General features: G+C 41.9%; 4 protein-coding genes across 4 annotated transcripts; 2 read left to right on the plus strand and 2 right to left on the minus strand.

The window, feature by feature from the left end:
- Positions 1–802: 802 nt before the first annotated feature.
- Positions 803–2,759, minus strand: rps11 (ribosomal protein S11). Its single transcript, XM_080488926.1, has 5 exons — positions 2,649–2,759; positions 2,064–2,204; positions 1,774–1,849; positions 1,194–1,323; positions 803–997 (listed from the first exon to the last, which is right to left on the minus strand). Exons 1-5 carry the CDS (start codon positions 2,661–2,663, stop codon positions 874–876), a joined length of 486 nt encoding a protein of 161 aa, XP_080345052.1. The 5' UTR covers positions 2,664–2,759; the 3' UTR covers positions 803–873.
- Positions 2,760–4,155: 1,396 nt separating this feature from the next.
- On the plus strand, positions 4,156–12,324 carry retreg3 (reticulophagy regulator family member 3). Its single transcript, XM_080488927.1, has 10 exons — positions 4,156–4,230; positions 4,541–4,786; positions 6,985–7,091; positions 7,436–7,466; positions 7,553–7,679; positions 7,853–7,937; positions 8,350–8,487; positions 9,567–9,646; positions 10,080–10,212; positions 10,297–12,324. The coding sequence occupies exons 2-10, from the start codon at positions 4,557–4,559 to the stop codon at positions 10,833–10,835; spliced, it is 1,470 nt and encodes a 489-aa protein (XP_080345053.1). The 5' UTR covers positions 4,156–4,230; positions 4,541–4,556; the 3' UTR covers positions 10,836–12,324.
- A 1,915-nt stretch (positions 12,325–14,239) lies between these two features.
- On the plus strand, positions 14,240–16,964 carry psmc3ip (PSMC3 interacting protein). Its single transcript, XM_080487498.1, has 8 exons — positions 14,240–14,336; positions 14,973–15,073; positions 15,155–15,244; positions 15,325–15,436; positions 15,545–15,690; positions 15,772–15,825; positions 16,328–16,387; positions 16,487–16,964. Exons 1-8 carry the CDS (start codon positions 14,318–14,320, stop codon positions 16,541–16,543), a joined length of 639 nt encoding a protein of 212 aa, XP_080343624.1. The 5' UTR covers positions 14,240–14,317; the 3' UTR covers positions 16,544–16,964.
- Positions 16,589–22,059, minus strand: mlx (MAX dimerization protein MLX). Its single transcript, XM_080487497.1, has 8 exons — positions 22,001–22,059; positions 20,808–20,844; positions 20,594–20,683; positions 19,846–19,955; positions 19,656–19,758; positions 18,986–19,085; positions 18,512–18,713; positions 16,589–18,337 (listed from the first exon to the last, which is right to left on the minus strand). The coding sequence occupies exons 1-8, from the start codon at positions 22,037–22,039 to the stop codon at positions 18,281–18,283; spliced, it is 738 nt and encodes a 245-aa protein (XP_080343623.1). The 5' UTR covers positions 22,040–22,059; the 3' UTR covers positions 16,589–18,280.
- Positions 22,060–23,019: the final 960 nt, after the last annotated feature.

Consider the following 23,019-nt stretch of genomic DNA (forward strand, 5'->3'; position numbering starts at 1 on the left):
ATGATCACATTGAGACTGATTCAATGTGATTGTAGAATGTATGTAGTTTACCACAGCTTTATTTATGCGACCTGTTGGAAGTCATTTTGAGTGTCATGAAAGGGGTAAATTCTTTATATCGTGACTACATACATTTTGTATTTCTCTACATTCTAAATTAGAAATGTTTTGTGTGCTAACCTTTAGAGTCAATGTTAACCTACCAATTTATGAGCTGCTTAATATTCAGATGTCCAGCTATCAGTGAATGAAAAGGATAACTTAACATTAACCACCCATATAGTTAAGCTCAGTAGTGAGTTTACCATTGCTCAGATTGATATCTAAAACCCAGATTGTTAAAACTAGATTAATCATGACTGACAAAACTCACCACAAAAATAATTTATTGCAGAGGATGTGCTACAAAAGCAGACCGTCTTTAATCTTTACAGTCATTCTCAAAATGAAAAAATAATTGAATGCATCAATGCAGAATATGTTGCACCCTTCTAAAGGGGGCCACTGGTTGATCTGAAGCCTGCGAAGACAAAACTGATAGTGGCCCATTAATACTGTCAGTCTGCCCAAGTAACCCTGACGATTCTACAATTATCAGGTTGATTTGGTCGGCTGGGCAATTCGAAGTTTTGCACAGTTTATTGTACTGTGCACAATATAGAATGTGTGAAAATGTCCAACGCTCTTAGTCATGTGAAATGTATGAGTCAAATGACATTCAGTGCTTCGTTTCACATTGTATCCCAATAAACTGCCCCTTCCTAATGTCAAAGACAAACCTATAAAGAAACTTCAGTAGAAGCAATTTTAACAAGGTTTTCTTTATTCGACAGTGACACAAGTTGGCTGACAGCAGCCTTCCTGCTCACACACCTAAAACTTCTGGAACTGCTTCTTGGCACCAGCAGCCTTTGTCACTTTGAGGACATTGAACCTCACGGTCTTGCTGAGCGGTCGGCACTCTCCAACGGTCACTATGTCTCCAACTGTGACGTCTCTGCAGAAGTAAAAAAAACATAAAATCAGCTTGTTAGTTAAACTTGACAACCAGCAGTCACACATATTCACCCACTCCTACTGTTCAAACATCTGTAATAGCTATGCTCATTATTTACAAAGAGAAAAGTGTGGGGTTCAGAGGAAACCGCTCGTTTTAAGGCATGCGTGTCTAACAATGGGGAAACTTGCAGTACCTGAAGCAGGGTGACAGATGGACAGAGAGGTTCTTGTGCCTCTTCTCAAAGCGGTTGTACTTGCGGATGTAATGCAGGTAGTCACGTCTGATGACGATGGTCCTCTGCATCTTCATTTTGGTCACCACACCTGAAACACAGGACAGTTTGTATTAAAACAGCCGGTGTAAATTACAGGGAGTCCTCCCTGAGATTCCATCATGTCATAAATGTTTTGTCACTAGGCTGCATCAGTGTTGCCATTAGGCATTGTCGTCAGAACCTCTTGGGCTTGGAAGACCATCGTGAGAAAAAGCATCATTTGCAGGATAGTGACAAATAGTAATAAATCTGGTAAAATGTGGACTATTATAATGTAATGTAGGAAAATGTGCTTAAGGGTGTAAAAGGCTTTTTCAACCTTTACAAACTTGCAGTTCATCTAGTAAATATCTGGAACTTGGGTGTAACTGGTGTTTGTCTCATTTCTTTATTAGCTGCTGATCCTGTAGCAAAGGATTAAAGATTTCTCATAAAGCCAACACGTTAAGACAGTGTTCAACCAACTGCAGAAGGAAACAATCAATGATCATAAACTTACCAGAGAGGATACGACCACGGATGGAGACATTTCCGGTGAACGGGCATTTCTTGTCAATGTAAGTGCCGTCAATAGCCTGCAGGAAACAAAGTGTTGTTAATGTGTGTATACATCTATGTCCGTGAAGTGTTGGTGCGAAAAGGTGTTGAATAAAAGGTGGCATCAGTGTTGCCAAAAGGCATTTTCGTCAGAACCCTGCGGGCTCGGAAGACCATCGTGAGAAAAACATCACTTGCCGTTAAACACCTGAATTAATCGGAGAAACCTGAAGTGAATGAAGAGTTGATCACCTCTCTTGGGGTCTTGAAGCCCAGTCCGACACTCTTGTGGTAGCGGGGGATCTTCTCCTTCACCTCCTTCCCACCATCTGTGGTCAGAACACGCTTCTTGTTCTGGAAGATGGTGGGCTGTTTCTGATAAGCCCTCTCGGTCTGGAAAAGAAACGGGATGAGGTGAGTCTTTCTTAAAACACGTTAACGGCATTTCCCTTTTGGGTGCTTCCTCAATCCACGGGAAAACCTGGAAAGAAATTACTCGTAGTGCAGTAACAATACAGGTTCTAAGACATTGACTGCTTTGTAATAACTAATAATACACGTTTTAAGTTGCAAATAAATGCAGGATGCGTTCAAGGCAATCCATAAAATGTAGCATGCTAAGCTAAACCTGTTAGCATAGCGGCTAGTTCCATGTTACACGAGGGGATACGACCGGTCAACAGATACACCCAATAAACGTGTAGTTGTGCTTTTAAACTACTCAGATTCGTGAATAAGTAGAAGATGGTGCTATATAAGATGTTTGAGCCGACTAGGACTCCAGCAATAACGTCAAAAAAACGATTTAATGTCACCACGCCGCTCCGATGAACGTACCTGAGCGTCCGCCATCTTCGCGTGCCGAGTCGTAAAGAGGCCTGAGTATGCGCGCGACGCACGGAAGAGGACAACACACCGGACGTGACGTCGGCAAGAAGCGGTACTAGAAAAAAACTGAAAGATAGTTTTTACAAGACATATCAAACACATACAACATGTAAACACTGCATCAAAACACTGTTTTTGCGTACAGTTGACCCAGAGCGGATGTGAAACCACAACTATTATTATTATTGTTATTATTATTATTAGTAGTAGTAGTAGTAGTAGTAGTAGTAGTAGTATGTTTTTTTGGTACTGTCAGAAAAAAAACTATTAAAGTGTAAAGTGAAGAATTAAGACAAATATTAAAAATGTACTTCTCAAGAGCTGTTTCATCTTATATCTTTGTAAAATCTACAACGGAATTGTCCCACAGAATGACAAATGTCTGGTAAAAAAATATTGTTAGTCGAAGGAAACCATCAGGAAAAATGAGGTGAAGAAACACAACCAACAAAGGATCAGAGGATTGTGGAAGAAATACTACTTATGTACACACATACTCAGAGGAAGCACAACTGGAAAAATAGAGGAAATGGACTGTATGCAAGACTGAAAAGGACAATACTGGATTATAATTGAAGGAAATAACGGACAGTTGTGACAGAAACAATTCCTGAGAAAATGTGACCTATGATGTTGGTATACAGGTCCCTGTCCCAACTGTTTTGAAATGTGTGGCGGGCCAAGAAATCCTGAACGAGTTTATGCATCTACAAAACCCCTTAAGGTGACTCATAAAACATAAAATGTCTTGTCTTTGTACTTTATACACCTGATGATACATTGAAAATAATTTAACAAATCATGGTATTGTTATTTACATTTTACAAAGCATGTGGTTGTCCGGGAAATCTTAAAACAGAATAACAAAAAAACATGAAGGCAAATGACATTGGTCCGTTGGTTTTGGGTTTTTATTTATGTTTGTATATGTAAAAAGTGGGAGGATGAAGAGAGAGGAAAGTTTGCTTTACTGCATGTGATAATATCTTACCGATTGCGTTGCCGTAACTTGCACAGAAGCAATAAATATATGTTTTAAAATAGTGTTTTCTGATAAAAACTAAATTTAAGTGGGAAGAAAGAAATGCATACTTCTATCATTTTATTTGAAAGCTAATAAAATAGCATCATGTTGAGTTGAATAATTTCCAAGAGCAAGAGGATAACAATGATCAGAGTATCAGTTGGTCTTGCAAAAAATGTGAAACCAAACCATTTCTTGAACTTCAGTTTGTTGTCAGCGTTCAGGTGCATTCACAGTCACAATTATTATCTGAATGTTTGGTGATTGATTGTGTTAACCTTTTTTTTTTTGCATCGTTATAAATAAAATCAAATATACTTCAATTAAATGTCCTGAACGTCCTTGAAGTACTCTTTAAAGTGTACAGATTTCCCACGGCTATGAATGCACCATGACGCAATGGAATCTCTGAGCTCTGATTGGTCCGTTGACGTCCCAGATAAACAGGCTGCGCCATATTGTCAGTTTCCGAAGCGAGAGCAACAATTCTGCAAACATGACAAAATAGTGAGTGTCAGTCTCTCCTCAGACATTGTCGCGGTGCCTCTGAATGTGTCCCTGCTTGTTGTGTAGACAGGGCCGTGTCATGACGCGTTGTCGTGGGGATTGTTAGCGGACAGGTCCGTTAGCACGGAGCTAACGGCCGTATTGAAGCGGCTTCGAGCGGTTTGGCTGTGTGCTCTTATCAGGCTGTTTACCTGCGGCCTCGTTATCGGGCTGTTTACCTGCAGAGCCTCGTTATCGGGCTGTTTACCTGCGGAGCCTAGTTATCGCATTCTTTACCTGCCACCATTCAGCCCCAGTCTCTACTTCACAGACTCATTGGCTCAACCATGGCGCACACTGGAGCAATGCTAGAGGCACCCGCGGATGACAGCTCGGCGTGTCTGAGGAGCCGTCCGGGCTCCAGCGAGAGAGACAGCCGGGTCCGAGAGGTCAAAGCCGCCCTGCAGTCCCGGCTGGGGCCCTACGAGCCGGTCCTGACCTACCTACAGTCCGCCCTGGTGTGGGAGAGACCCGTCCAGGTCGTCCTGCTCTACACTGCGGGCAACCTGCTGTTCTGGTGAGTGTCTCTGTGTTTTTCCTTACACGATGCTTCACCTGTCGGTTCAACAGCAGACAGATGGCCGAGTGGCACTAATAATAGGCAGTCAGACACTTGCAATGTATGTCTGTAGTCCTAATCCAGAGGGCAGTTTGGTCCCCTGGATTATCCACTTTACCACTTTAATTGATGATGATTCTGTCTTCACAGCCAAGGAGGATGTAAAAGCCTAATGTGCCCTGCTTAGATCAGTGTCTTATCACCGGTGGAGAACTTTGGCTTTTAATCTCATCATTTGTTTGTGACTGCAAAACATTGAGTATAACACATGCATCACCAATTTAATTAAACTGCAGTTACACTACTTGAAATGACCTGTTATGAGAGAAATACTCAAGTAAAAGTACAAAGTCCTCTACTCAAAGTGTTATCTACCTTTGAGAGATGCTTGATTTAATCTACATTCAGAAGACACAGTCTCAGACAATCACACAATAATGATTTGTTTCGTGAACATATTAAGATGCAAGGCACCAATTGCATCTATTAAAATACTTTCTAGTCCCAAAAACCCAGGTTTTGCACTAAACTCGAGCCCAATCCTGGTCTGTAGTTACATAATTCTGGCTTTAAAAGACTTTAATAATTATCTGTATTTACTATGTTTAATATTGGCTACATAAATGTAAATTCAAAGGTTCAACTGCTGTTTGAGACTTACGGTGTGTTGTCAGCTTATTACACTATTATGTGTGAATTGAAGTTACAAAATTGAAAACATTTGAAAGTATTCACAACACTATTTAATTACAGCATTTTGAGTATTTTAATTTGTTACTTCCACCTATTTGTCCTAAACCTTTCATTGTGTACAAGTTATTATGAATAATTAGGGCTTTATTCATTAGAGATCAATATCATAATGTCCTTTTGAGATTATTAAGAAAATGTTTAAAAGCCTGAATTATGTAACTACGGACCAGGATTGGACAAAACATCTAAGCTATAACTTGGATTTTATGACTAGAAAATTAGTACGCGGCTGCTTAAATCCATGTTTTCCCTCCAGTAGCGGATTGGGACTAATAACTTGGCAATGAGGTTCAAAAGTCCCCCTCGATTCACTGTAAGACTCTTGAATGTGCCACATAACTTTGGCTCACATATCCTGTGTGAATGGTATCTGCTGGATTTAAATGCAATAAGCTTCAATAGATTCTTCCAATTGACTAAATTACTAAAGTGTAACAAAACAACTCTGTTCGTCAACAGCGACAAGAGTATAACTGGAGCAAGTTTTATTTTAATTAGATGACCTGGATATTGTGTGGTGAGAAGCAGTGACCTGGCTGAGAGGGAGCGAAAGCCCGGCTAGACACCCCCGTGCATTCAGGCTTCATTTGATCAGACCACTGGGGGTTTCAGGGCATTTGTTCTCTCGCTCTCTTTTACTCTTGCTTCAGCAAACGCTGAGTGGAGCAGCCTAGTTTTTGCCTAAAGAGATGTCAGTAATCCACAGGAGTGAGGTGAAGTCACACAAAAATGGTGATAGACTGTCTTTAGTGTAATTCTTCAGGAAAACACAATCCAACTCACCATAACATGAGTTGTAGCTTCGGATCTGCAGCATTTGTTATTTTCTGGGTAATCCCACAACAGCTTTCTACCTGTAACTCCTGATTACATCGATACCCCAAATACTCGCTGCCTGCAAATTCTTAGTTGGGTTAATATCCTGCATTGTTGTTGCAGTCGACAGGTTTTGGAGTCTTGTGATCTGAAAGTGGAGCAGCAGAAGGTTTCCTGAAGGTGTATGTTCTGTATCAGTTTGTCACATGAGAGTGTTTTTGTTTGTGGAAAACACATGAAACAACACAAATGATAATCCCAGTCTGCACCTGTCCTTTGTCAATGCTGCTCTTCACATTAATATCAATTAAACTCGATTGTCACTTTTAATTTTTTTCTCCCTGGATACCAGTGACATCACAGCGGTGCTTATTAAATGTATCAGCAGGATAAATACATGTATGAGCCGTCGGAGGGATTGATGACTTTGAACATTGTTTTTTTTTACCTGTGACTGGATAAACAGCAGGTCAGCACTCAGAGGATTTGCAGTTTAATGAATTCCAAGCTAAATTGTGGAATTATGTAACTTGTTTTTGTTTATTTCTGAGAAAATTGGCCGCATGCTAATATGTTGTCCCCCTCAGGTTCTTCGCCTTGACCTCGCTCCGTGTGCTGTTCCTGCTGGCTTCTGGCCTGGCTGTGCTCGTCTGTGTCGACACCTGGAGGAATAAAATCTGGCCTGAGATAAGAGGTGCTGCACTGTCTGTTGTGTAGTTTTGTTTGTTTGTTGTTCATATTAACAGTATTAACTGCACCATTTGCCATTCTGCAGTACATGTGATTGAACAAATGCATCCATTATCAGAACAAAGACGACATTATTCAGCCGGCTTCCCCTCTGACCTTTAGATCTGTATCGTCTTTCACCCGATTTCACATAAAGCCGTAAAGCAAATGTATCAATAACAAAGAAACATGACTCGGATTGCGCTCTTTTGCATGCAGTGGCGACTCGCCTTACCTCAACACACACTGTTCATGTACATTACTGATCTTCACTGATTGTTAAAGTAATGTCCTTTTGTTTTTCCACAGTAAGAAAGACGGATGAATCAGAAAACGAGAGGTAAAACTACACCGATGCCAGACTTTTCAGTATTAATTTGATGTAATAAGAAGCTGGGGGAATAAAGTGTTGTCTCGTTTGTCCAGCTGGGGTCTGGTGCTGCCTGGCATCCTCAGTGTGCCTGAACTGTGTCACCACATCGCTGAAGCCTGGGTCAGCGGAACCGTTCTCACTTCCAGAGCGGTGCAGTACAAGAGACAAAACCCGGGCAAAGTGAGCAGCACACACAACACAGACATCACATGTGTCCTCCATTAATTTAGTTATCGTAAAAGTGAGACATGTTTGAAGAAAATAGTTTTCAAGGTGTAAATTCACTGAATGCATCACACGTCTGTCCTGGATCTATACATCGCACCGGTTGAATTCTGTTCTCTCCGTGCCAGTTCTGCATCCTGGCCTGTGGAGTTTGCAGCTGTTTGGCCACGATCGGAAGCCACATTCCTGGACTGGTGCTCTCCTACGCCGCCTGTGAGTCCCAAAGAACACGTCCACGCCCCCTCGCTGGGCCCATGTTGGCAGGGAAACTCGGGCTGACCGGCCAGATTAAAAATGCATGAGTGGTGAAACGGGATCTGTGGGGCTCCCGGTACCAGAGTCCAGCCTGTGAGGTGATTAAAGCACAGATGAAGCTCACAAGGCGGGAGCAAAGCGAGCCGAGCTGAGCAGAGAGCTAAAGAGGTCAGACAGAGACCGAGCTAATCTTCCAACCTTTAGCCAGCGGAGGCCGTAGCGGCGCCGACATCTGCTTCACCCTGTTTGTTTTGGTTGAGGAAGCTGAGGGACATTGTCTGATACAGACACAATTTCTTTTGCCAATATTATTCCTACCACACGGCAATATCCTCCTTCTCCACTCTGATTTGTGTCCTCCCTCCCTCAGTGTTGTCCACCCTCCTGGCCCCTCTGGCAGCCTACCACAGGGTTTTCCAGCACGTGTGCATGAAGCTGGAGCCGGTCCTGCAGCGACTGGACTTCAGCGTCAGTGGATACATGATGTCGAAACCCATCGATAACCAGTGTAAGTTTCTATCCATCAAGTCAGTCAGACATTCAAAGGATTAATTGAATAAACAACTGCATCAAAGTCTGCATCACTTTGTGGTTCTTTAGAACAACAGCTGATGAGATTTTCTTGTTTTAAGTTTGAATTTATTCCACTGAAATATTTTGTTTGTACTTTCCATGCTCCAAGAGAATCTTTATCACCTGCTGTTGCAGTATAAATCAGGTCGGCAGGTCATTTATCCTGTTGCCACATGAAGAACTAGTGCTAATGTGAATAGTTAAGCCAATAGGTTGTACTCAAGATATATTTTAATAAAAAACAGATTATTATTATATAGGTTGATGAGCTACTGTTACTGCTCTGCAGCAGCCAAGTTCTTGTTTGTTGTTTTTTTTTCTTCAAATTTTGTCTAATGACAAAAATTCAAATGGTAAATATTCAGCATTTTGATTTGATTACTTCTCAGTTTGACTTCAAAAATACTATTAACTGTATATATATATATCAATATATTTTGCAGTTTAGCAGAAATAGAATGAAACAAAACTTCAGAGTCAGACTCATTTTTATTTGCTGCAGCTTTTTTAGTTGAGTTTTATTTTCCTGTTCCAACACCGTTATCTCGTGGCACTTTGTTCATGACAGCCTCTGTCCTTTCAGTTTGTTTTTCGTTTTAATCAGTAGCTTTCATTATCAGGCCTCATAGAAGGGTCACAAGTGTAGTTTACTGATGTGAGGTTCTTCTTTTGGGTCACAGACTCTATTTCAGGCCTTTATCTAAAGCTTATTCACACATTGATGTCAGGAGAGAACAACCACACAGAAAGAAGAGTAACTCATTGCCTGATGGAGGCTCTTTGCTATTAGTTTGTATTTCTTTTGAATGTTCAAACAATAATTTGAAGCTCTACCTCGAGGCTGCACATTTTACTCCCACAATTTTATCAGAAGTGGCTGAATAGACAAACGTTGAGGTCAGCACTTTTGGGCCCTCTTGTGGTCCAACGTTGTGTTTTCAGTCCATCTAATGCTAACGTGCCCTTTTTGTGAGTGCAAGACTAATGGTGGGATGCTTTTCTTCCGCCCTGCAGTCCTGCGACGGCCCATCCGCGGTGCAGCCTCAGGAGAGGCCAGCGACAGCGAGGAGGAGCTGGCAGCTTTTTGCCCCACGGTAAGTTTGCCCCTCATTGGCGCTGCTTCACACGTCAACATATCGTCTGTTTTTGTCCTAATCAGAAGCAACAAAAGACACCAGAATCTTCTCCTCTTGTTCAGAAGCTTTCTTTAAATAGCGCTCGGAAGCAATAGTCTTTTTACAGGGTCATGAAGAGTTGAGAGTTAATGTGATTTGTTACCGTGGTGATGGGTTCATAAAGGGGTTGAGATGAACTGCTGGGTTGATACCGGTTGTTTTGGATGCTGGCGACATCAGAACCACTTCCTGTTGAGGTTTGAAACCTCATAAAGTGTATTTTCTGTGTGTTAAACTGAGTGTTGGAGCCGGTTTGAGGTGTAAAAGTAAATAAGTCAAACAGCCTGAAAGTAAAAACAGGTTTTTGCACTGGCAGAAAAGCAGCCTCGCAGTGTTTACCTTTCTCTTCCAGTTTGACGACGCCATTGTTGCGAAGGAGCTTGCGTTGACTGACTCTGAACACTCTGATGCTGAAGTTTCCTACACTGATAACGGGACATTTAACCTGTCACGGGGTCAGACGCCGCTGACGGAGGGCTCTGAAGGTGAGTGTGCAGGTTAGGAAGGTGACGTGTGTCTTCTGGTCGTCTCCTGCGACGCCGCTGAGCTTTCCTCTGTGTTTTGCACAGATCTGGACAGACACAGTGACGCTGAGGAGTCCTTCGCCCAGGACCTGCCGGACTTCCCCTCCATAAACCCCGACGCCACTCTGATGGACGACGACGACGACACGAGCATCGGGCTGCCCAGCCTGGGCCCGTCGGGCCTGGCGAGTCACCGGGCTTCCGTGCTGGACGTGGACTCCGACCAGGACGAGCTGGACCCTGAGCTTTCTCTCAGCGGCCTGCCGCCGCTCTCCAATTTCTCCGGAGACCTGGCCGGGGTCATCGCCAGCAACATGATCCAGGCGGCGCTGGCCGGGGCCCTGCAGCCCCGCCCCCCCGCCTCCCACCGCAGAGAGGGGCCCCCCAGGGCCGGGGCCCACCGGAGCTACCGCAAACAGTCCAGCTCCGAGCTGGACACAGACTTGGACGGAGAGGACTTTGAAATGCTGGATCAGTCGGAACTGAACCAGATGGATCCTCTCGGAGGGGGAGGGGGGGCGTCGAGGCGGGGGGAGGGCCAGGGCTCCAACTTCTTGTCTAGTCTGCTTGGTAAACCCCAGTAGGTGTGCGTAGGTGTGTGTGTGCACCTTTGTGCGCAGTGTACATGCAGAGAAGCTGTGAGTGTGTGTGTGCGTGTGTGTGACGACGTTTGGCTTGTGATCGGCATCATTTCTCACTGTGAAGTGTGTCATTTTTCTTCTTCTTTTTTTCTACCTTTTGAGAACTTTTCTTTCTGTACTTGGAACCGCCGATCATTCAGAAAAGTTTTACTTTGTAGGCTGAGCAATAGGAAACACAACAAGAAAAACAAACCAGCATTTTGTGAGCCTGGCGGCCGTCCCGGGTACATTTCAGCTGTGGCCATAAAACCTTTTCTACACAGGGCTATTTAACGTAGGACCAAACGTGACATTCCTGTTGGTTGAGCTGAGCCTCGTTCGTTTACCAGCATCGTGGAAAAGCTTCTTCATATTTAAGTGGTTGTTGACTCATCAAGAATCAGCACTTTGTGCGGCTGTCGATGTCCCTGCTGTCCTCGCTGCGCGGGCCCGAGCCACTGGAGGAGGGTTTAAGTAACGATGGCACGTTTACAGAGTATTTCTGTTACTTAAACACCCGTCACAAGTTGCGTGTTTGTAGTATTGTTTTTTTTAAAAATAATTTTTTGGGACGGAGCCGAATAATATCTGGAAATAGTTTCAGATTTATTTGATTTTCTTCCCGTTTGTTTGTCCTTTTTCTGCTGACGAACACATGAAGACGTCATTTTATTTCATTATCAGAAGCTGATATTGTTCCTATAGTAGTTTTATCTGACCTGGTTAGGAATGTTCTGTTTGCTGTTTTTTTTTTTTTTATTATTATTTATGTCAAGAGAGGCTTCCTTTTGTGTGTTTGCAATCTTTCATCATCCACCAGCCCTTTCATACAGATAAAGAACATATAGTGTCCATGTTTAAAACCTTAAATGAGCCCTCAAGTCTCTAGATTTTCTCATTCTTAGATTTTTTGCATTTGACATTTGAGGTGAATTTCTAAAAAGAAAAATCCAATTCTGTAATTCATTTTATTGATATTTTAATAGGAAAACATGTTTACATCAAACTAGTTCAAAGAAGTATCACCATATCATTTTTTTTAAATGTGGCATTTTATGCTGTTTATTCTGATTTCATGCAGAAATGTAAAGTGAGATGAGGCACCGCTGAGATTTATTGCAGACAGTCTAAAATATGCTGGCTTTGAAATAGAGGCGAAGACGCCGCTCTCATTAGATATTTTCCAGGAGAAAATCTTAGCTGAAACATTTTTATCACAGTAGGAAAAGGAAGTTTAAAAAAAAAAAAGAAGCTGTTTGTGCATTAATGACAATTTTACGGAGACGAAGTTTGAGTTTGATCTGGACTTGCGGAGAACATCGAGTCAGTTCCTCAGTGTGAGTGACTTGTAGTTCGATAACGTCATGTGCACAGTAGTGTCTTTTCAGCCCTGTACCTGGTTTTGATATGTTTTGATGTGCAAGTCATTCTGAATAAAAATGTTTGCAATGAAGTTTGCCTGGTGTGTTATTTTCACAAACACTGGAAGAGTCTGACACAGGTGGAGAAGAAGACTCGGCTTAACTTTCAGATGCATTGTGTGTGATTGTAGCTATATGTTGACGTCTATGGTTTGTAGGTAATGCCAATGCACTATATAGTGCAGAGGTGTGCAAACTTGCTCACCAAAGGAGGCATTTTTGGGACTTTCCACCAATTCAAATGTAACTGGAGCCGCAAAACATGAAACTGATCTGGTACCGAAAATTGGCAGCTTTCCCCTATCTATTTCAACATTTGTTATTGTGATAATTCTGATATTTTTGCTGTTTTAACCAATTTAGCTCCTTTTTAAGCAGTATTCCCATTTCCCATTTTTAAGTCATTTTAGGTTGTTTTGTTTTTTGGGGGGGAGTTTTTTTTTTTTTTCTCATTTCTTGTAGTTTTAAATGATTTTCCCATTTTAGTTGTTGTGCCTTTATCCAAAAGATAAGTTCTTTTATAGTTAACACTTCAGGTATAGTTTTGTGTAAGCTTCAGGAAGCTGCTAAAGAACCACTGAACTCTCGAGAAGCCCTGGTTGCAGATCCCTGGTCTACTGCATACTCTAGTGCCATTTCCTATTGTGCAAATGTGAAAGTTAAATTTACATAACGTACCTTTTAAATGAGGCTTTATTTCCTGTTTTGGGTGGATGACTTTCAGCTGTGGAGGTTTAAAATTAGAAACCGGCTTGAAAGCAGATGTGTTGATGCAGGAGGTGGTGACAGTTTCAATTTCTCTTATTGATGATTCTGCAAACAGGCTAAAGAAATGAATAAATCATAGTGTGACACAAAATTGTGACATATTTCCAACACACGAACCTGGATTTATTTCCCCCCCATGAATAAAAGCCATAGCCTATGCATGAATTCCATTACAAATCATCTAACACATGAGTCTGATCCATATTGTATAGATTTTTAAAAGGGCCGTGTGTGATGAGTGTCACCCAAACAGCCTGCCAAAGTGGACATTCAGCAGTTGATAGGACTGAAGTTGCTCCTATAACTTCCCCTGGTGAGGCAGATGACTGGAAATCAGCCACACAGACCAGCCACACCCAGTGAATGCACATCTGCACTCGCTGATATGGGTCCTCTGGAAACCTTAGTGGTCAAAATGAAAGTTATAATTTAGCTGGTTCAAGTAACCCTTGAAACAGTACCGTTACTTTCACCAAACAGACAAAAAGCGTTTCTCTGTCACAGACATCACATTCAATACGCAAGGTATTCTTTTGCATGAAATGCAGTGATGAGGGCTGTATTGGTTTATTTGGAAGGAACACAATGATGAAACGGTCAAGAAAGCAACTCAAAGTCAATCTAGAATTGCACTGTGATACCAAAAAAGTGAAGATGTTTATGCTGAAATGCTTAATCAACATGGAATTATAATAATCAATGCAAAATAAGTCTCTTTAATCGCTTAAAATGCAGATTATACGGAATTAAACCAACATCTGGATTAAATAATTTTGACTAAATCAAATACAGATTGTTAAGACATTAAAATAGGCAATATAAAGGGATGACAAACAAATCAACAAAAATCAGAAAGATTTTTGTGAATTCATTAAAGATAAAACAAACAAACAAACAAAAACAAATAAACAAAAGCTAATCTTTCCCCTCTGTGGGCGGGACCAGCAATCCATCTGCGAGAAGAGCTCTCACTCTGCTCGAATTGCTCAAATATATCTAAACATGCAAAATCTCGGTAGACGCCTAATAAAACAAAAAACAAATAACAATGACATCATTTTATTTCCCCACAAAGTGTGGATTCAAAGTCACCATGCTTTTTTTTTTTTAATTAAAATTAAAAGAAGGGAAAAAACGAAAAAACAAATCAGCGTGTGTGAAGCATCTAAATAAATAATCGATCTTTTCCGTGACGAACACAATGCGCGAAACCCAAACCAGAAGCTTTGACGTGAGAGGAAGTGAACGGTGTTAAAAATGAGTAAAAAGGACAACGGTAAGTCTGAAGTCATCCTGAGGTCCGGATTCAAAGAGCTTTTAAGAGCTGTCGGAGCTTTAAATCCCAATAACGATCGTTCCAACGACAGAAATGAGTCAGTTTGAGGCCAAACGGGGTTACAGGTACATAGCATGTAGCTAACGTTAGCTTCATTAAAATGATCTTCTTCGTCACATTTGTCCTTCTAAATTAAACATTTGTTTCAAAAATACAAATCTTCAGTTGTCTTTACGTGCTGTAGGTCACGTGTCAGCTTCTAAGGGAGTCCTGAAGAGTGGCTAAATACATTATCAGCCTCAAAGTGATTGAAGACATTAAATTAAATTGTATATAAATGTGATTTATTCAGTTTAATAATTCACTAGATGGAGGTATTTGGACTTGATTCATTATATTAATACCAAGGTAGTGCATCAACATAACAAAAAAGGTAAGTAGTTTTATGGTTAATTTCATGTTATATTTACACGCACGCACACAAAAAAAGATGTCTTATTGATTTTCTGTATTTAAACTTTATAAGTGTCCGAGAATAGCATCTGTGCTTGGGACTCAGCAAGCATCAAAAACAATATCCTCATTAAACGGATGATTGATAAATAACATTTTAAAAGCTCCTGCTGTCATTCACAGGGGCTTCGCTCATCCTCGCCTACCTGAACGAGAAGAATCGGCCCTACAGTGCCCAGGATGTCTTCTGCAACCTCCAAAAGCAGCACGGCTTTGGCAAGACGGTGAGAAGAAGAAGAAAAATACATCGCTTAACTCATCTGTGCTGTGCAGTGATAGACATTTCCGCATGATTGCCCCAAAAGGCCGTGGTCAAAGCCATGGAGCTGCTGGCGCTGGAGGGCAAGATAAAGGAGAAGACGTACGGCAAGCAGAAGATTTATTTCGCTGATCAGGTTCGCGTGGGCTCCTCTGAAATGTTTGACGTGGTCTTGCTTCCGCTGGAGTCAGACATCACTCCTTATCTCTCCCGCAGGCTCAGTTCAAAGACGTGAGCGATGCAGACCTGAAGGCGATGGACGGTCAGATCTCGGCGCTCAGTGCGGAGGTGCAGTCGCTCACTCAGAGCTGCAGACAGCTGGACGCAGGTGGAGCACTCCTTGTTTATGCTGTCGGAGCCACGCATGCCTATGTTTTGTTACGCGTACCGCTATAAGATGTCGTCGTGTAATATTTTGTGAAACTGCTCATGCCAGAGCTGAAGGAGCTGAACAGCTCGCTCACGACGGAGGAGATGTTGGCGGAGATCAAGGAGCTGAAGGCGGAGTGTGCAGGATACCGAGCGCGGCTGGACAAGATCAAATCGGCCACAAATCACGTCACGCCGCAGGAGAAAGAGAAGGTGGGGAAGACTTTTCTTGGAACCTAGTTAACGTACAACGTGGTGCTTTACAGTAAAGTTTCTCTTTTGTTGGATCTGCAGGTTTACAAAGACCGAGATGTTTACGTCAAAGAGTGGAAAAAGAGGAAGAGATTGGTAACGTATATTGACATGAAAGTTCCTGCACTGCCAGATGTTTAATATTTACCAGTGTTGGTGTCTGTTCTGCAAAAACACGAGAGAAAGTAGTGAGTTCCGCAACTGCTTTTCATTTCACAACAACCAGGATGTTCATGCAGAGGAAAGAGTCCCACTTACTAGAAAAAAAACAAACAAGTTTGTCTGCACAGGAACACCCATTTAAGTAAATACACTGGTGTTTGGATGCTGAGTAAGGAAAATAGGTTCTTTACTTCTACATGTTTTTTTATTAGTTGGCAAATTACAAAAGCTACTGCAGTTCTAGTTAGTCTGGTATTTTCCATCACTGCAATGTAGGTTTATAACACGCTACACCAGGGGTGTCCAACATAAGGCCAACGGACAAAGTCGCCCTGCAAGAGGCTCGAATCCGAGCAAACTGGGAAAATCGCCATCATTAGATACGAGATCACATTTTAAAAGCTGCATGTGTTTAATCCTGATTTGTTTCATTCAGGCTTCAGACATGGTCAATGCCATCCTAGAAGGATATCCAAAGAGCAAGAAAGAGTTCCTGGTGAGTGCTCAAAGTTGAATTAAATTAATAATAAATTAAAAAAAAAACACTTTCCAAAGCCTGAAGCTTCCATCAGCTGAAGTGTTTCCATCCTGACAGGACGAGGTGGGAGTGGAGACGGACGAGGACTGTAAGGTGGTCGTTCCCGCCTCCTGAGCAGGAAACGGTCTCGTCCAAAGCAGCGGATCAAACACCAGAGCAGCCGGAGCCACAGCATTATCTTTATTTAAGGCATCTTTTGGGAACAAACGGTACAACTTTAATAAAAAAAAAAAGAGAGAGAAGTGATTTGGGAACACGACGTCACAGCAGAGGGACGATCCATTAAAAGTCTTAAACACACTTCAGAGTTCAGCTTGTTGCTGCCATTGTTCCTGAATACAAGGTCATTTTTAGCTTTGGAGTGAAATGTTCAAACTTTTTTTATGTTATTTATCCAAATAGACTATTTCACTTGTTAAAATGAAAACATGAAACGGCTGTAAAAAAAAGAGTTCAGCTATATGTTTTTTTTTTTTCCTTCTGTTTGTCCTGCACACTTTAATGGCTTGTTTGAAATAAAAACATTTCTTATGATAAAGTGACATCACTCTGTACGTGTCCAGCGTAGTCACATCGACTGTGCGTGTGTAAACTTTGAGGAACGCATGAAGCGGTTTTTGCTCAACATTACTGCAAAACTTCACAAAAAAACCCAACGAGCATATTTAAACAGCTGGCAGCAAAAATCAACAATGAACATCACAATTAAGAATATTGGAAAGTAGAATTGTATCAGCAGTAAAAATACAATACTGACATACTTTACAATACTGAAAACGTTACGCTTCATAACGACGACAGGAAACGGGCCTTTTGTACCACAAATACAATCTAACAATCACTGGGATTAACGTTAAGAATCAGGAAATTCCTGCAGGAGGCTTGATCTCTCCTTAAACACGAACGTGACAATCTATTCATACTAAGTAATCTAAGTCCTCATTAAACCCAAGTTTAAAGTAGAACTTGTGGGTCAGCAGTTGGATTGTATTCGTAGTAAGGTTACTTCATGAAGTACCTACTTGGTTGTACACGATTAAAAACGGGATTTAAAAAAGCCGCTGGACAAAGAGGAACAGCATTTATCGTGTCGGGGGAGAAGCCACTTGTGGATTTAACAGCATCGGTTAAATAAAGAACAGCCCGTGTTTCAATGGTATTTCTTCTCATCGATGTCGGACTTTACTAATGTATGTACGCACTATTTCCAACGTCACACATCAGATTTGGCTCGTCGTCGCTGCATTGATGACAAACCTGGAGAGGAATTTCATTGACTCGAACCTCCGTGTTACGTTAAGGTCACACCGGACGCTCCCGACGCCATGAAATGTTCCCCGCCGCTCGCCGCAGTTCAGGATGTGACTCCACGTTTGTGCCCTGGAGCTGAGGGGGAGCCCTTCGTTTTCGGCGTCGAGCTACAAATTTCCACTGGACATGACAAGTCGTCTCCTGTTCCTCTTCCTCTCTGCGTGCAGCGGCGGTCTGTTACTGGGTCTGAGAGACGTCCTCCGCTAACGGCTCTCGTTTATCCCACAGGTCGTGACACACGATTTGGCCGATTTAAACATACATTCTTGTGCGATTGCTGCGTCTCGCAGCAGAACAACAGCGTGAAACAGTCCGATGATGCTGAATGTGCCGAGGTCAGCACATCCGGAGCGGCTCTTCCTCTCGTCATGTAGTGTGTGATGAGGTAAATCCAATTTGCATCAGGTTAGTCTGATGAGCTGAAGTGAGATAAATACCGAGTCCTGGCCTGAGGCTGATTGCAGTTTTTACTCCGCCCACGACAAGCTGGAGTAATCTCACAGTCAATTTGTGGGAGTTAACCTGAGGTTTTCCTCTTCGTCAATACAGCTGACCGTTGAGCTGCCGAAGCACTCCGACGACAAAGTCCTGCAGCGTCTGGGGAAGAAGACATGAACGTAAGCTATCATACGAGCACTGCTGTATCATCATCGCCATGAGCTCAACTCCAAAAATGTGTTATTAGTGATCCAGTAATTGTGATCAGAGTCAGATTCGAGCTGCATAAAGATATTTAAAAGCAGGTTGGAAGTGATGATCTGTGGAGCCCACCTGAGGCTTGCAGTGTTCCTCAATCCAGCTGAAGACACACGCAGACAGTTCCTGGAAGCTGCTCATCGACACAGAGTTGCTGAACGACTGGAACAGAGAGTCCATGATGCTCTGAAAGATATTGAACTTGACCTGGTCCGAGACCTGATCCTCACCCTGCTGCGGGTTGTTCTGGTGCGCCTTCACGATCTGCTCGTAGTTCCTGGGAAAACACACAAACACTGATTTATGATTTTCCAACACACACACACACACACACGCGTGAGAGATTCTAACTTTATCTGATGTTCCACTATTAAAGCATTTCTAATTCTTCACTTTTCTTTTTGTGGAGGGTCGGCGTTTTATAGAAATCCATCTTCTCGTGTGTCTGGTTGCAGAACCTTCCTGACTTCAGAATGCAAACAAAGCAGATATCTTAACAGTGTCGGTTCGACAGAGGAGCACACAGACCGAGATAAATCCTAATCTCACGTTTTCATGATCTTGAGGGCCATCACTTCTTTCCTCAGGACGGACACTTCCTCCTCCTGCTTCTTCTTTTCTTTATGAAGGAAATGGATGTAGTCAATCGCTGAAAAGGACAAGAAAGGAAGCAACATCAGTGAAGGATTTCTTCATTTAAATTCACCGTAGAGACTCTTAAGTACAGTCGGCGTGCACATAATGCTTCATCAAAACATCTTTTCATTGATTATTCAAAGCAGGGCAGAGTCCATTTTGGACAAAAGTAGCTGAAACGACAGTGAGTATTTTCTTTTTTTTTTTTAAACCAATTCTACTCTGCAGAAAACTGCTGGTTGGACAAAGACACCCTGACCTTTAAGAGACGCTGAGGCTGACGCATGAGAAAGGAATTTATACCAAAATTAATCTCAAACAGCTACGGAATATATATTGTTTCACACACTGTGAAAAGTACACTAGATCACATTTCTCTATTTTAATCCGTCTTGAGATTCTTTGTTTCTTCCTGGCTCAGTCACTCCTCTGCTTACTCCACCGCTCAAACAGCTGCAGTTTATTTAAATAGAATACCTAGAAACATAGCACTGAATGTATGTAATTTGACACCTGCGCGTGAAGCCGGAGCTCTCGACTCTAATGGAGTTCATGAAAAACATCACAAGTAATATGAACTTACTTTTCTGCAGGATCGTCGCTTTACTGATTTTCTGTGCACCCACTGCAAATTCAGACTGCTGCTGGCAGGTCGGGACGATCGACTGGAGGTCATCGTAACCTTTCTGAATACAAAAGAAACACGAAGTGAAGCATTAGTCACTCCTGAAGTGTCACTAGCGTGAGAGCGGCAACCTTCTGAGGTCTTTTACCTTGATGGCGTCCCTCCGCTTCTGCTCGGCTTGTGTGTGCGCTTGTCTCCGCCGATCTTTGTACGAGTCTTTATACGACGTCTCGTGCCTGTAGTCGCTGTCTTCATCATCTGTTTGATGAGCATGTAATGACAAGCCCAATGAAATGAACTCACATTTAAAAATAAGCTGTAAAGGATCAATAATTAGGTTGATTTTAAACATTCATACAACTCCTTTGTCATCGCTCTTCGTCTCATTATAAATGTATTCCAACACTGGACTGTATTCTGGTTCAGTGGAAAAACTTATTTTAAACTGCAATCAAGTCCTAGCTGTAACTGCACCTCATGTTTAGGATGCTGAATTAACAATCCTACAACAAAACATCCCAGAGAAGTCTGCTGGCATTCTTAGTAAAGGTGGCACATTAAATGTACACATAACCAAGTTTTCAAAGCTCTCTGCGTACGTCTATAGTTTAATGAGGAAACGCGTGCTCTCCTACTCTGTCACTTCAGGTAAGGTTACAAGACTGCTCGACAGGTTTCACCCTTTCTAAGAAGCAGGAAGAAAAATCAAGCAAGCAGCTTCAGTGTGGATTATATTGAGATTTTACTGCGGAAGAGAAACATAATTTTTTAGATGATCAATAGAATTAAAACTAAAATGAATGCAGTGAAATGTGGCTCAATCCGGTTTTTACACCACGATCTAAACACAGCAGAAACGGTCTCATATATCAGAACACTGTTAGAAGAAACTGTACCTGTGTTTGGCACTGAGGAGGCACTTGTTGAGCCGATGCTGTTGGCCCGGGATACTACGCTGCCCTTTCTGGCAGTTTCAGCAAAGAAACCTACACAGCAAAACAGCAGCCACAGAGATTTTTCACAACAAAAACATAGATAATTGGAATTACTTCCACAAAAACATCAAGCAGCAGATACGTTGCTGTAAAATCCAATCGATTGAATACTCACTGGGGTCAAAGCCACCGTCGCTGAAAGCGCCGTCTGTCTGTCGAGCCATCACCAGACAACAGAGGATGGAGAGGGGAGAAAATAGAGAGGCTGTGACAACCAGAGGACATTTGTACTGCTCTAAATAAATCAACAAAAGGCCAATAAGTAGCCAATCTCAACCCCCTACTGAGCAATGCCCTCGATCGACAGATTTAAGTATACAGGAGGGTAATAGCTGCACGAAATAAGAGATTCAATCACAAATTCACTGTTTGATCTAGGCCACAGTAACACAATAGATCATTTAATGTGTGACGCTTTATGTTTACAGGTGAGCAGAAAGAATGTTTAACTTTGTCCAACTACACAAGAAGCAAAATTAAAGTGTCTAAAATCAAATCCCATTTTACAATTGAAAGGAGAGTCTGTCTGTTATACCAGATTAACATCTTTACTGAGGGTTTCCTGACAGCACAATGGGGCAATATAATTTTAATGACATCTCTTTACATTTTTATACCCTCAGCCTGCTGTGAGGCAGTAACAGCATCTTGTTCAATGACTCACAAGATAATGTGGACTTTGACATCTCATCACGCCTTCTTAAAACTTAAGTTATAGATATAAAGCCAAATAAAACACAAAAGCAGAACAGGATCTCCGAATATAGATGTGGTTAATGAAGAAATCAATGATGTAAAACTCTAAGCTTAAAAACATGCAATACAAAAACAGGCTGTGTTTGCTGTGTAAATATAACCTGTTGCGCATTGGTGAACTAGTTCAAATGCAATTTGGAAGTCTTATTGGCAATGACTGATTTTGTGTCTGTAACAGGAAAATATGTGAGTTTGTTAAATTGCTCACAGATAATCACAAAAATATCATCATCTGACCCTTTCTAACAAGACAGCCCATCGCTGCAAGATGAAAATACATCAATAAAACACTGATATTAAAGTGGTAAAATAAATGAAAAACACACATTTTCGCTGTTTAGTGGGAAACACGCTTTGTTTACTTAACTAGCATGCTGGCTAACAGCGAGCTAACGTCCGCTAGCTGCCGAGCTAACAGAGACCAGTCTTCACGCAAAACCAGAGTCTTTTTTAACACAGCACAGCGTCTGCCCTCTCTGTCCCGGCTGTCACACGCCAGACCCACGGCTCAATGTGAGCAGGGGACGAGGTGGAATAACCCCGGGGTCTTACTTTCCAGTGGTCCTCCGGAGACGTCGTAGGATCCGTCATCTTGGAACAGCGCAGCTGCGTTCAGGGGCTGCTGGGAATTCCCAGCCCCGCTTCAAACACACACGCACACACACACACACACACACACACACACGCACACACGCACACACGCACGCACGCACGCACGCACGCACGCACACACACACAAAACCCCCAACAATTTTGATAAATTAATAAATAAATACATATTTAATCATTCATTTCCTTGATTGTAATGTATTTCATAAGCTCAATCGCTTGAACCAGTAAAATTCCTAATTGCCAAGATTCAATGTAATTCTTTTATTTCTTCTAAAAAAACAAACAAACAAAAAACGTGAATTTCTTTGTGCCTGAATATTGCTATTTAGATCAATTTTCCTTGCGTTAACCTGCATCATATCATAGTCAGGTCAACTGTATGCTCTGAAATCGAATGCTGGTATGAGGCCCTTTTCTCCAACAGCACCTACTGATAAGATACACTTTTGTTATGATTGAATAGTCAATAACTGAATCGCTTTGTGACAAAAAAAAGCATGAATTCTATTCGGAATATCATCAGATCAGGTAATATGATGCACTATAACCACCAGAAAATATGTTTTCTTTGCAATACAATAATTTAAAATGCAGATGATTTGCAACAGCTCTGGTGAACATGAACTGAAATATCCAGAATAAAATAGTTATTGCAAGAAAAGAGGGGGAAAAAAACCCTACATGTATAACTAAGTTATAATCGAGTCAAACACAATCTGCAGCTTCCCGATGCTCTGAAGATCAATCTCATGTGTAAATGTGAAATTCATTTCTGTTGCCTCTGAAAGAAAGCAGAGAAGGCCTCCGGGTTGCTGTGCAGTTAGGAGGGTGTGACTGCCGTGATGAACCTTTCATCACCTTTTGGCATTTCACCACTCCATTCTGACGTGGCAGATAGAGTATTACTTGACATTTTTCCTTCATGTTTTTCTCTTCCTGCCTCACCGCACCTGATGCAG

Source organism: Lipophrys pholis (genome assembly GCF_963383615.2).
Source record: "Lipophrys pholis genome assembly, chromosome: 19".
Taxonomy (NCBI): Eukaryota; Metazoa; Chordata; class Actinopteri; order Blenniiformes; family Blenniidae; genus Lipophrys; species Lipophrys pholis.

Bases quoted from the DNA above. Each gene is read 5' to 3' on its own strand.
- rps11 (XM_080488926.1), bottom strand. The intron at 1,850-2,063 runs GTGATCAACTCT...TGTTTCCTGCAG, and splicing joins GCTTCAAGACCCCAAGAGAG to GCTATTGACGGCACTTACAT. The intron at 1,324-1,773 runs GTAAGTTTATGA...CCTGTGTTTCAG, and splicing joins CCGTGGTCGTATCCTCTCTG to GTGTGGTGACCAAAATGAAG.
- retreg3 (XM_080488927.1), top strand. From the start codon at position 4,557: ATGGCGCACACTGGAGCAATGCTAGAGGCACCCGCGGATGACAGCTCG. The intron at 9,647-10,079 runs GTAAGTTTGCCC...TTTCTCTTCCAG, and splicing joins TGGCAGCTTTTTGCCCCACG to TTTGACGACGCCATTGTTGC. The intron at 10,213-10,296 runs GTGAGTGTGCAG...TGTTTTGCACAG, and splicing joins GCTGACGGAGGGCTCTGAAG to ATCTGGACAGACACAGTGAC.
- psmc3ip (XM_080487498.1), top strand. The intron at 15,245-15,324 runs GTTCGCGTGGGC...TCTCTCCCGCAG, and splicing joins AGATTTATTTCGCTGATCAG to GCTCAGTTCAAAGACGTGAG. The intron at 16,388-16,486 runs GTGAGTGCTCAA...CCATCCTGACAG, and splicing joins AGAGCAAGAAAGAGTTCCTG to GACGAGGTGGGAGTGGAGAC.
- mlx (XM_080487497.1), bottom strand. From the start codon at position 22,039: ATGACGGATCCTACGACGTCTCCGGAGGACCACTGGAAA. The intron at 19,956-20,593 runs GTACAGTTTCTT...CTCATCAAACAG, and splicing joins CTCCTCAGTGCCAAACACAG to ATGATGAAGACAGCGACTAC. The intron at 18,338-18,511 runs GTGGGCTCCACA...CTTCTTCCCCAG, and splicing joins AGGAACACTGCAAGCCTCAG to ACGCTGCAGGACTTTGTCGT.